Here is a 13012-nt window from a genome sequence, read left to right on the forward strand (position 1 = left end):
GCCCTTCACGAATCCGTGCTGACTATCCCGGATTAATCCGCATCTTTCTAAATGGTCGTAAATCCCATCCCTAAGGACCTTTTCCATCAATTTACCAACCACCGAAGTAAGACTAACCGGTCTATAATTACCAGGGTCATTTCTATTCCCTTTCTTAAAAAGAGGAACAACATTCGCCACTCTCCAGTCCGCTGGCACCATCCCCGTGGACAGTGAGGACCCAAAGATCAAAGCCAAAGGCTCTGCAATCTCATCCCTTGCCTCCCAAAGAATCCTAGGATATATTTCATCAGGCCCAGGGGACTTATCGACCTTCAGTTTATTCAAAACTGCCAGGACATCCTCCCTCCGAACATCTATTTCCTCCAGCCTATTAGCCTGTAACGCCTTCTCTTCCTCAAAAACATGGCCCCTCTCCTTGGTGAACACTGAAGAAAAGTATTCATTCATCACCTCGCCTATCTTTACTGACTCCATACACAAGTTCCCACTACTGTCCTTGACCGGCCCTAACCTCACCGTGGTCATTCTTTTATTCCTCACATAAGAGTAAAAAGCCTTGGGGTTTTCCTTGATCCGACCCGCCAAGGACTTCTCATGTCCCCTCCTAGCTCTCCTCAGCCCCTTTTTCAGCTCATTCCTTGCTAACTTGTAACCCTCAATCGAGCCATCTGAACCTTGTTTCCTCATCCCTGCATAAGCTTCCCTCTTCCTTTTCACAAGACATTCCACCTCTTTCGTGAACCATGGTTCCCTCACTCGGCCATTTCCTCCCTGCCTGACAGGGACATACCTATCAAGGACACCCAGTATTTGTTCCTTGAAAAAGTTCCACTTTTCATTAGTGCCTTTCCCTGACAGTTTCTGTTCCCATCTTATGCCCCCTAATTCTTGCCTAATCGCATCATAATTACCTCTCCCCCAATTGTAAACCTTGCCCTGCCGTACGGCCCTATCCCTCTCCATTGCAATAACAAAAGACACCGAATTGTGGTCACTATCTCCAAAGTGCTCTCCCACAACCAAATCTAACACTTGGCCCGGTTCATTTCCCAGTACCAAATCCAATGTGGCCTCACCTCTTGTCGGCCTATCCACATATTGAGTCAGGAAACCCTCCTGCACACACTGCACAAAAACTGCCCCATCCGAACTATTTGACCTACAAAGGTTCCAATCAATATTTGGAAAGTTAAAGTCCCCCATGACAACTACCCTGTGACCCCCACACATATCCATAATCTGCTTAGCAATTTCTTCCTCCACATCTCTATTACTATTTGGGGGCCTAAAGTAAACTCCTAACAACGTGACCGCTCCTTTCCTATTTCTAACCTCAGCCCATATTACCTCAGTGTGCAGATCCCCCTCGAAGTGCCTTTCCGCAGCCGTTAGTCTATCCTTGATTAACAATGCCACTCCTCCACCTCTTTTACCAGCTTCCCTACACTTACTGAAACATCTATACCCTGGAACGTCCAACAACCATTCCTGTCCTTGTTCTACCCACGTCTCCGTAATGGCCACAACCTCGTAGTCCCAAGTACCAGTCCACGCCCCAAGTTCACCTACTTTGTTCCGGATGCTCCTTGCATTGAAGTAGACACATTTCAACCCACCTTCCTGTCTACCGGTACCCATCCTTGACCTTGATACCCTCCCCAATACCTCACCACCCTCACTGACTTCCGGACTACAACTCCTTTTCCCACTCCCCTGACAAATTAGTTTAAACCCCCCTGAAGAGCCGTAGCAAATTTCCCTCCCAGGATATTGGTGCCCCTCTGGTTCAGGTGCACCCCGTCCTGTTTGTACAGGTCCCACCTTCCCCAGAATGTGTTCCAATTATCCACGTATCTGAAACCCTCCCTCCTACACCATCCCTGCAACCACATGTTTAACTGCACTCTCTCCCTGTTCCTCAACTCGCTATCACGTGGCACCAGTAACGTACCAGAGATGACCACATGTTTTGTCTTGGCTCTCAGCTTCCAGCCCAGCTCCCGAAATTCCTTCGGGAGCTGGGCTGCACGGTGGGCGGCACGGTAGCACAGTGGTTAGCACTGCTGCTTCACAGCTCCAGGGTCCCGGGTTCGATTCCCGGCTCGGGTCACTGTCTGTGTGGAGTTTGCACATTCTCCTCGTGTCTGCGTGGGTTTCCGCCGGGTGCTCCGGTTTCCTCCCACAGTCCAAAGATGTCAGAATCCCCTGCAGCCTACTCCCACTTCCTCAGAGTTTAAACCCTTGAAAAAAGGGACGGAGTTTGCCGCTGTTGTTTCCAATGCCTAGGTTGATGCTGGGCAATCAGTCTGGTTTCATTCCTTTGTGTTTTCTTTGTAGTGGTTGAATACAGCTGAGTGGCTTGCCAGACCATTTCAGAGAGCATTTAAGAGTCAACCACATTGCTGGAGCTCTGGATTCACATGTAGGCCAGACCAGTTGGCAGGTTTTCTTCCCTAAAGGACATTAGTGAGCCAGTTGGGTTTTTACAACAATGGTTTTGTGGTTAACACTAGACTTTTAATTCCAGATATTTTTCTTTTAAATTGAGTTAAATTCCACCATCTGATGTGGTGTGATTCAAACCCAGGGCTCCCAGAGGATTACCCTGGGTTTTGGATTACTTGTCCAGTGACAATACCACTGTGCCACCTCCTCTCCCAAAGTCACCTTATAAGTCACTTCCTTTGATCTAACACAGTCTTTAACTTTTTTTGGTAACTACATCTTGGGTTTTGTGTCTTAGAGACATGTATATTTGTTATAGACAATGTAATACTTTAAATCCTAGTCATGGCCTGTTTATTGTGAAATCTTGTAGTATGTTTTCCCAATTCACCATAACCAACTTGCACCTCATAACTTCATAGCTTCCTTTGTTCAGATTTAAGACTCTACTTTCAAAATGAACTGTATGACTTTCAAACTTAATTTAATATTCTATCCTACTGTGGACGCTATTTCCTACAACAACGGGTGCATTGACCAGACCAGACGCCCAAGTGTGGCGACTAGGGGATTAAAGTTCATTTATTAGTCACAAGTAAGGCTTACATTAACACTGCAATGAAGTTACTGTGAAATTTCCCTGGTCGCCACAGTCCGGCACCTGTTCGGGTCAATGCACCTAACCAGCACGTCTTTCAGAATGTGGGAGGAAACCCACGCAGACACGAGGCGAATGTGCAAACTCCACACAGACAGCGACCCAAGTCGGGAATTGAACCAGGGTCCCTGGCGCTGTGAAGCAGCAGTGCTAACCACTGCTAGCATGCCACCCCTTCACAGTAACTTCATTGCAGTGTTAATGTCAGCCTTACTTGTGACTAATAAATAAACTTTTAAAAAAGGTTATTAATTCACTTTTTCTCATTAGATAATACTAAATCTAAAATAGCCCAACCCTTATAAAGTACTGACCTTCATGCGGTAGTTTGAATTACTTTGGAATCTCTCTGACTTCAAACAGACTTGATTTTAACAGAACAGGCGGCAAAATAATTCAAAGAATCATAAAGGTGGCAAAGAAAATCAAATGTGACTTTTAAATTCAAAAAGTTTTGCCAATCAAATAAAATATGCAGAATGTTTGTGTTTGAGTTGAATGGCCTTGCCTTTTTCTCAGATACCTGATCAAACATATTTATTCGGCAGCTCTCAAAATAGGCTGAACCAGAGTGCAGCTGACTTTTAACTCTTATGTACTATCAGTGACACAGAAATAAAGTGCACCCACACTTTGCTTTTGTTAAATATGGTTAAAACTGTTCTGTAAATCAGAACTGAGTGAGCGTTGCATTGCTGGAGATGCTATTTCTCAAATTAAATGTTAAACGGGCTCTAACTGTTTGAACGTTAAAGATTCTGTAGCAGTTTTCAAAGGAGCATTAAGGTTGATTAACTAGATATTTATTTCATTGCTGTTTGTGGGATTAGTGCAAAACTGCTGCTACATATCGACAATCACTGTACTTCAAAATTGAAGCACGTTTATGTCCTATTGTGATAAGGATCTATACAAGTGTTGGTATTTTATTTATTCATAAAGGGGATGAAGAAGGCACGGAAATCGACACTCTTCAGTTTCAGCTTAAAGTGAAGTGTACAAGAAATCCAAAAGCACAGAAAGATTCCTCAGACCCTGAAGAACTATATGTTAACCATAAAGGTAAATGGTTTGCATTTCAGGCTTGCACTGTTTGGATGCAGGATGTATCTTGATGTATTTAAATACAAAATCTAAAGGGGACTTGATTGGGACTATTGCAATATTCATCAAATGTTGCTTGAATGAATGGCATGCCCCTATATCATACCACAGTTACAGAACAGTCCTGAATTCTTCTGTTGATCCTTCCAGTCTATTCCAAGCATATGAAGTGGGTACCAATTGGGAACCAGGCTGATCTCTTTGGGCAGGTTGACATCCGTCCTGTACACGATGATATCCTGATAGCTCAGCTCCGCCCAGGACAGGAGATTGATGTCGTGATGCACTGTGTGAAAGGAATCGGTAAGATGGGAGGATTGTGGGGGCGGGATGGTGGAAGTACAAATGCAAAGGTCTGTTCAGAATACTTTGTGAATACTTTGTGTCTTAAAAGAGAGGGAAGTTGAAGACATTGCAGACCAGTGTGAAATATTAGATGAAATTAACATGGTGAGAGAGGAAGTACCAAGGGGTTTAACATCCAGGCCCAAATAAAATGTATCTGTATAAGATGCTGGGTAGGTCACAGCTGGGGTGTAGTGTACAATCACCGCACTATAGGCAAGATGCAATTTCACTAGAGAAGTTACAGAAGAGATTTATGAGGATGCTGTTTGAACTGAAACATTTGAGTTCTGGGGAAAGATTTGATAAGATTGGATTGTTTTCTTTGGAAGAAAGGACCCTGAGGGGAGATCTAATTTAGTGTATAAAATTGAGGGGTCTGGATAGAGTTAATAAGGCCCTATTCTTGATTGAACAGTCCATAACCTGGGGCATAGATTTAAGGTAACAGGCATAAGGTTTAGAGGGGATTGGAAGTAATTTTTTCAATCCCCCCAGAGTGTTGTGGGATCTGGAACCCACTGCCTGAAAGGGTGGAAGAGGAGGAAATCCTTAATTTTTAAAATACTTTTATATATTTTATGGGGAGGCAATGGCCAAGTGGTATTATTGTTAGACTATCAATTCAGAAACTCAGCTAATGTTCTGGGGACCCAGGTTCAAATCCTGCCACGGCAGATGGTGGAATTTGAATTCAATAAAATATATCTGGAATTAAGAATCTGCTGATGACCATAAAACCATTGTCGATTGTCGGAAAAACCCATCTGGTTCACTAATGTCCTTTTAGGTAAAGAAATCTGCCATCCTTACCTGGTCTGGCCTACATGTGACTCCAGAGCTACAGCAATGTGGTTGACTCGCAACTGCCCTCGGGCAACTAGGGATGGGCAATAAATTCGGGCCAGTCAGCGATGCCCATGTCACACGAATGAATTTTTAAAATGTTCATTTGGTAGTGCAGAGTTTGAATATTGGTGGGAAAAGAAGAGACATGCTGTCAAAACTTTTTGTCATGCACTCTTCAGGACAGATTCTAAGAAAATCAAATCTCAGAGGGAACAACAATATGTACTGCATGAAAAGAGGGTGCTGATTGATTGGCAAGTGGACCCCGATTGATAGAGGCACTGCTCTGGAGAATGCACATTTTGTTTCAATTCAAGCCAGACAGGCTTGATCATGGCATTGCCACGGATAATGAACCCAAGCAATGGTTGTCCCCATTTGGTATTCTTGTGAATCTATCCTGATGAATGCAAGATGAGAAGCTTCACCAGCATGTCTCCTTTTTTTATCTCAGCAATAAAAAGTATTTCATAAAATGTTCAAATGCTGTAATCTGCAAGATTATGGACCAAAGGTCAGAACATGGGATCAGGCTGGGTTACTGCTTGTCGACTGATAAGGACACAATGGATCACAAGACTTTTCATACTTTAAATTTCTATGAATTTATGCAGAATAAAACAGCCAAGTGACAGGTATCAGAAGGCTATCAACCCCTGTGTTATGAAGGCTGTAAGAAGTCTCACAAGACCAGGTTAGAGTCCAACAGGTTTATTTGTAGCAAACGCCGCTAGCTTCGGAACTGGCTGTTCCTTCATCAGGTGGGTGGGAGTTCTGATCACAAACAGGGCATACAAAGACACAAACTCAATTTACATGAATAATGATTGGAATATGAGTCTTTACAGCTAATCAAGTCTTAAAGGTACAGACAATGCGAGTGGAGAGAGCATTAAGCACAGGTTAAAGAGATGTGTATTGTTTCCAGACACGAAAGTTAGTGAGATTTTGCGAGTCCAGGCAAGTTGTGGGGGTTACAGATAGTGTGACATGAACCCAACATCCCGGTTTAGGCCGTCCTCGTGTGTGCGGAACGTGGCTATCAGTCTCTGCTCAGCGACTCTGCGCTGTCGTGTGTCGTGAAGGCCGCCTTGGAGAACGCTTACCTGAACTTCAGAGGCTGAGTGCCCGTGACCGCTGAAGTGTTCCCCAACAGGAAGAGAACAGTCTTGCCTGGTGATTGTCGAGCGGTGTTCATTCATCCGTTGTCGTAGCGACTGCATGGTCTCCCCAATGTACCATGCCTCGGGACATCCTTTCCTGCAGCGTATCAGGTAGACAACGTTAGCCGAGTTGCAAGTGTATGTACCGTGTACCTAGTGGATGGTGTTCTCACGTGAGATGATCTGGCACGTCTTGCAGAGGTTGCTGTGGCAGGGTTGCCGCAACTGCCTCAGTACTTGACGCCGACAGCTACCAGTTTCCAGATGCAATTTTACAACTCATCCGCTTCATCCTGGACCACAATATCTTCACCTTCAACAACCAGTTCTTCATCCAGACACACGGAACAGCCATGGGGACCAAATTCGCACCTCAATATGCCAACATCTTCATGCACAGGTTCGAACAAGACTTCTTCACCGCACAGGACCTTCAGCCGATGCTATACACTCGATACATCGATGACATTTTCTTCCTTTGGTTTCTTTTTATTTATCACAAATACGTTAATACAAAGCAATTACAAATACACAAAAAATACATTACCAATGGCTAACGCCATCCATTTATCAGTTACTATCTTCTATTTCGGAAGGGTTCACTAACGGTCATAGTTTTCCAGGGCATTGCCCTCTCAATACACCTCCAATTACAAATCATAATCTACAAAGTGACAAACATTAGTACAACACAACAAGAATAAACATTGCAGCATATCCGCCGCCCTCCAGGGCACCGCCTCCCGGGTTTTTCCCCTGCCGGGGGATGCAACCCTCCAGAGGTACTCAGGTCCGGGGGTTCCACCTGACGGATGTTCAACTGGAGGCGGGGGGACAGGAAAACCACCCCGAACCTACTCAATCCGGACTGCCTTCCGGATTTTCGGCTGGGGCGGTGGGAAAAGCTCTCCGGGATACTCAATTCGGCCTGCCTTCCCAATTTTTCTCCCGGAGAACAAAACCCCCCCGGTGTTACCCCTCTGGGTGCCCCGGACACTTTCCCCAACTGGATGTCACACCCCCCGGGGGTCACTCTATCCAGGGGGGGGGGGGGGGGGGGGGGAGAGATACCCCCCAGGCCACAAACAATGCAAAGATTTTCCATTGGTTAGTACAAACACGATATTACAAAACAATTACAAATGAACAAAGAACAAATCTGAAAAATACATTACCGATGGCTTACACCATCCATTTATCAATTACTACCTTCCATTTCGGAAGGGTTCATCATCAATTACAGTTTTCCAGGGCATTGCCCTCAAAATACACCTCCATTTACAAATCATAATCTACAAATCTACAAACATTAACACAACACTACAACTATACACAACAAAAAAAAAAATAAACACTGAAGCATAAGGGCACCGTCCCCTGGGTTTGTCCACCTGCCGGGGGATGCAACCCTCCAGTTTCTTCCTTTGGACTCATGGTGAACAATCACTGAAACAACTATATGATGACATCAACAAGTTCCATCCCACCATCAGACTCACCATGGACTACTCTCCGGAATCGGTTACATTCTTGGACACGCATCTCCATCAAGGACGGTCACCTCAGCACCTCACTGTACTGCAAACCCACAGATAACCTCACAATGCTCCACTTCTCCAGCTTTCACCCTAAACACGTTAAAGAAGCCATCCCCTACGGACAAGCCCTCCGTATACACAGGATCTGCTCAGATGAGGAGGATCGCAACAGGCACCTCCAGACGCTGAAAGATGCCCTCATAAGAACAGGATATGACGCTCGACTCATCGATCGACAGTTCCGACGCGCCACAGTCAAAAACCTCACCAACCTCCTCAGAAGACAAACACGGGACACGGTGGACAGAGTACCCTTCGTCGTCCAGTACTTCCCCGGAGCGGAGAGGCTACGACATCTCCTCCGGAGCCTTCAACATGTCATTGATGAAGATGAACATCTCGCCAAGGCCATCCCCACACCCCCACTTCTTGCCTTCAAACAACCGCACAACCTCAAACAGACCATTGTCCGCAGCAAACTACCCAGCCTTCAGGAGAACAGTGACCATGACACCACACAACCCTGCCACAGCAACCTCTGCAAGACGTGCCGGATCATTGAAATGGATGCCATCATCTCACGTGAGAACACCATCCACCAGGTACACGGTGCATACTCTTGCAACTCGGCCAACATTGTCTACCTGATACGCTGCAGGAAAGGATGTCCCGAGGCATGGTACATTGGGGAAACCATGCAGACGCTACGACAACGGGTGAATGAACACCGCTCGACAATCACCAGGCAAGACTGTTTGTTCTCTTCCTGTGGGGGAGCACTTCAGCGGTCACGGGCATTCGGCCTCTGATCTTCAGGTAAGCGTTCTCCAAGGCGGCCTTCACGACACATGACAGCGCAGAGTCGCTGAGCAGAGGCTGATAACCAAGTTCCACACACATGAGGACGGCCTCAACCAGGATCTTGGGTTCGTGTCACACTATCTGTAACCCCCACGACTTGCCTGGACTTGCAAAATCTCACTAACTTTCCTGTCTGGAAACAATACACATCTCTTTAACCTGTGCTTAATGCTCTCTCCACTCGCATTGTCTGTACCTTTAAGACTTGATTAGCTGTAAATTATTCGTGTAAATTGAGTCTGTGTCTTTGTATGCCCTGTTTGTGATCAGAACTCCCACCCACCTGACGAAGGAACAGCGCTCCGAAAGCTAGTGGCGTTTGCTACACATAAACCTGTTGGACTTTAACCTAGTCTTGTGAGACTTCTTACTGTGTTTACCCCAGTCCAACGCCGGCATCTCCACATTATGAAGACTGACCAGGCCAATAAGTGACTTAATCAAGATCTTAAAAATTATGAAGGGGGTTTAATAAGAGTTACTTAGAGAAAACATTTCCACTTTCTGGAAGCCATAAATGTATGATAGCCGTTAATAAATCGAACTAGTCAGGACAAACCTCTGTCTATGAACTGTAATGTGCTACATAAATCTATTTTCTTTTGTATTCCCCATTCCCCTCAGGTAAAGACCATGCCAAATTTTCTCCTGTTGCCACGGCAAGTTACCGACTTCTCCCTGATATAACTCTGCTCAGTCCTGTGGAAGGGGATCTGGCAGACAAATTGAAGTGCTGCTTCTCTCCTGGTGTCATTGAGGTTCAGACAGTGAACGGTCAGTCTATTCTGTTGCTGTGTATGAAAGCTGTAATTGTAGGATGGTTTCTAGAGCACTTCAGATCAGAGAAGGTTATGGGAAGATTGGTTATGGAACAAATTGGACAGCAACCCTTCCAAAGAGTCAGCATAGAATTGAGGAGCCAAATGGTCGTCTTCAGTGTTGCATCAATGATGTGATCTGCAAAGGACCCCACTTATTTTAGAGCATTAAGTGGGATAGTTTGGCTGCAGTGACATCTGGTGATTCTCCACTTAGCTCATGTGGTACAATTTATGGTCTACATGTATACATTGATATATTACAAATTTGACAATTAAAAAGTGAACCCATGGAAAATAGGGGGTTCGGAGTGTTACAAGTCACTTGTCCTTACTGAAAGAATGGTTAAATTGTGAAATGTGCTACCACAGTGGGAGACATGGTGGTGCAGTGGTTAGCACTGCTGCCTCACAGCGCCAAGGACCTGGGTTCAATTCCGGCCTCGGGTCACTGTCTGTGTGGAGTTTGCACATTCTCCCTGTGTGCATGGGTTTCTTCTGGGTGCTCCAGTTTTCTCCCACCATCCAAATTTTGCGGGTTAGGTTGATTGGCCATGCTAAATTGACCTTCGTGTCGGGGGATTAGTAGTGTAAATATGTGGGGTTATGGGCATAAGACCTGGGTGGGATTGTGGTTGGTGCAGCCTCAATGGGCTGAATGGCCTCCTTCTGCACTGTAGGGATTCTATGATAGGAGTAGTTGAGACAAATCACAGAGATACATTTCAGTGAAAGCTTGAGAAATGTATGAAAGAGAAAGAAAGAAGGATATGAAGATATAATAAACTGAAGGGAGGGTCATAGACCTAAAATACTCATTCTCTTCCTGTCTTCACAGATGCTTCCAGACCTGCTGAGTCCTTGACATTTCCTGATTTTATTTAGCATGGGCGGAGTCTTGTGCTGAGCAAAAGCATTCATACAGACACATTGAGTTGAATGGTCTGTTTCTGTACTGTCAATTCATTCTAATGTCTGAGATTCAAACAGGCAATGGCTCAGTTGGTTCATTTTGCAGAGTATTATTCTGCACTGAAGTGAAATCCTGGTCTTGCCAAGCATGATGACTTTAGCTTCCCTACACACAGGATAAGCTGTGTACCTCCAAAGGACAGAATAAGGGAAATCCAGTTTTTATCAGCTTCATATTGATGCCGTTTTCCATCTGCCACACTCTTAATCTGCACATGATAGATTTTGAAGTAGTCAAGCTAGATGGTCTCCGGTATTGGACTGGTATGCAGCATTGATTGGAGATGATGGTCAATTCTTCCTTTTCCCTCAGGGAGAAAATTTGCAACAGTTGTGAATTCTCGCTTGGACACTTGCAGTCGTGAGATTTTCCGCCATGATGACCTGAAGAACTTGGTCCGTCTTGGCAGAGTTCGAGATTATTACATCTGTAAGTGAAGACTGTTGGTGGATTATGATAGATTAGCTTGGCAAAATATGTTCTTTTGGGTATATCGATTGATCAGTTTGCGGGTGAAGATAACTACAGACGATTTGTTTGATTATTTTTATTACTGACATTTTGTAATTTAAGTTTCATTCTACCGCACACCACCACCATCTTGAGAGCATCTTTCATCCATTCCCAGAGGTACTGAACCTTGCAGGGAGTCAGTTCAGTTGCATGTGTGGGCTACATTTATTGGTGGGACTGGATTTGATCTGTGAGTTATACATTTCTACAACCTGGCTGAATGTACTGGACTAAAGACCTGCAGTGCAAAAGAAAATCGGGCAGCACATAAGGTTTAACAAGGTATTCAACGTGTCAGCTTTCAGCAATGGGTAGTGAGAGTCTGTGGACTGCAGGAAGTGACTGGACATCCCAGATAGTATGGTCAGCAAGAGGTGGATCAGAGTGCTGCTGTTGTACATCTTTCAAATAACAGGGCTGCCACTCTTTTCTGACACAGGAAGCATTCAGACCCTGTGTCAGAAAAAAGTTAAGCTAACAATAGAGATTGGAAACCTGGTTTTCGTCTTGACTTATTAAGTAAGAAATGGAAAAGTCAGCTGGAATTCCTACACTTATTAGTTGTTAACCATATGCCTTTAAAATGGTAAAATGTCTCAAGCTGCTTGACTGGAGTGCTTAACCAAGCCATAGAGATAAAGGGGCAGGTGACCAACATCTTTGTCAGAGGTAGGGTGATCTAGTGAACCCCTAGCAGAAGGTGTTTAGTATGTTGGGTTTGGATGTGAAGGATCTTGACTGGAGGCCGTTCCTCCCACATGCACAACTGAATCACGCAAAAGATTGGACAAGGTGCAAGAAAGCAGCCAAAATTCAACAAGGCTAAGTGCCTTCAGGAGGAGAGGAATAATCTCATTTTTTTAAAAAAACAATTGTGTCAGACCTGCTGAAGATGGAGTAAGATTACTGTTCACTAAGCTTTGTTATCTTTAAAGTTTCTGTAGAATCGACAGGAATTCTTCTCCCAGAAGTGTTGGTGTCTGAAGCCTTGAAAGTATTGATGACAAAATGCAGACGATTTTTGAACGAACTGGATGCAGTGCAGATGGACTAAACTTCACAGGTCCAGTTGAGTCTGGGCTGAGGACACTTTGAGGAGTGATTTGCTTGGGTAGAAGTGGCAGCGTGATCACGGTCTGTATCTAATTATATTACAGCAGCATTGGCGAATTTCATCTTCCTGACCCCCCAGTGCTGTTGAGGATTGACACTTGTATAAGGTACCAATGATTAGTGACCTTCTGTTGATGCATCTTAATTTCTTCCAAGTACTTATCCTCATGAGGTGTGTATTTATGTTACAATATTAAATGATTAACACATCAGTCATAATCTTTTGATCATCTTGGTGCAAAACTAGTTTGCTACTGTGAGATAAAAGTACGTCAATGTCATTGTTGCAAGGTGATTGATGTAATGCAGGAATCTTATCTATACAGTCTTAACCAGAGAATCATCTGCAAAGGATTCTATTTCCACAAGCTCTCTAATAATTTTGGTGTCTCCCAGAAAGCTATCTTGATCCCCTAATCACATCTACATGCTGCCCCATGGTGGCATCATCCTAAAACATCTCAGATTCCACATGCACACTGACATTTCGTTCTACCTCAAGCACCACTTCCCTTGACCTCTTCAGTGTCACTGCTTATCTGACATCCGATACAGAGCAAGAATTTTCTCCAACAAAATATCCCGAAGACCAAAACCATTGTCTTTGACCCCTGTCACCATCTCCATCT

General features: G+C 44.5%; 1 protein-coding gene across 1 annotated transcript in view; it reads left to right on the forward strand.

The window, feature by feature from the left end:
• Nucleotides 1-12593, forward strand: part of polr1c (RNA polymerase I and III subunit C) — a 30635-nt gene extending 18042 nt beyond the window's left edge. Inside the window, exons 5-9 of the mRNA XM_078212167.1 lie at nucleotides 4049-4168; nucleotides 4361-4513; nucleotides 9591-9740; nucleotides 11070-11186; nucleotides 12206-12593. Of these exons, the coding sequence (XP_078068293.1) occupies nucleotides 4049-4168; nucleotides 4361-4513; nucleotides 9591-9740; nucleotides 11070-11186; nucleotides 12206-12324 (659 nt within the window). The 3' untranslated portion in view covers nucleotides 12325-12593. The remainder of the gene's footprint in view (nucleotides 1-4048; nucleotides 4169-4360; nucleotides 4514-9590; nucleotides 9741-11069; nucleotides 11187-12205) is intronic.
• The last annotated feature ends 419 nt before the right edge of the window (nucleotides 12594-13012 follow it).

This window comes from Mustelus asterias, chromosome 5, assembly GCF_964213995.1.
Source record: "Mustelus asterias chromosome 5, sMusAst1.hap1.1, whole genome shotgun sequence".
NCBI classification, from domain to species: Eukaryota; Metazoa; Chordata; class Chondrichthyes; order Carcharhiniformes; family Triakidae; genus Mustelus; species Mustelus asterias.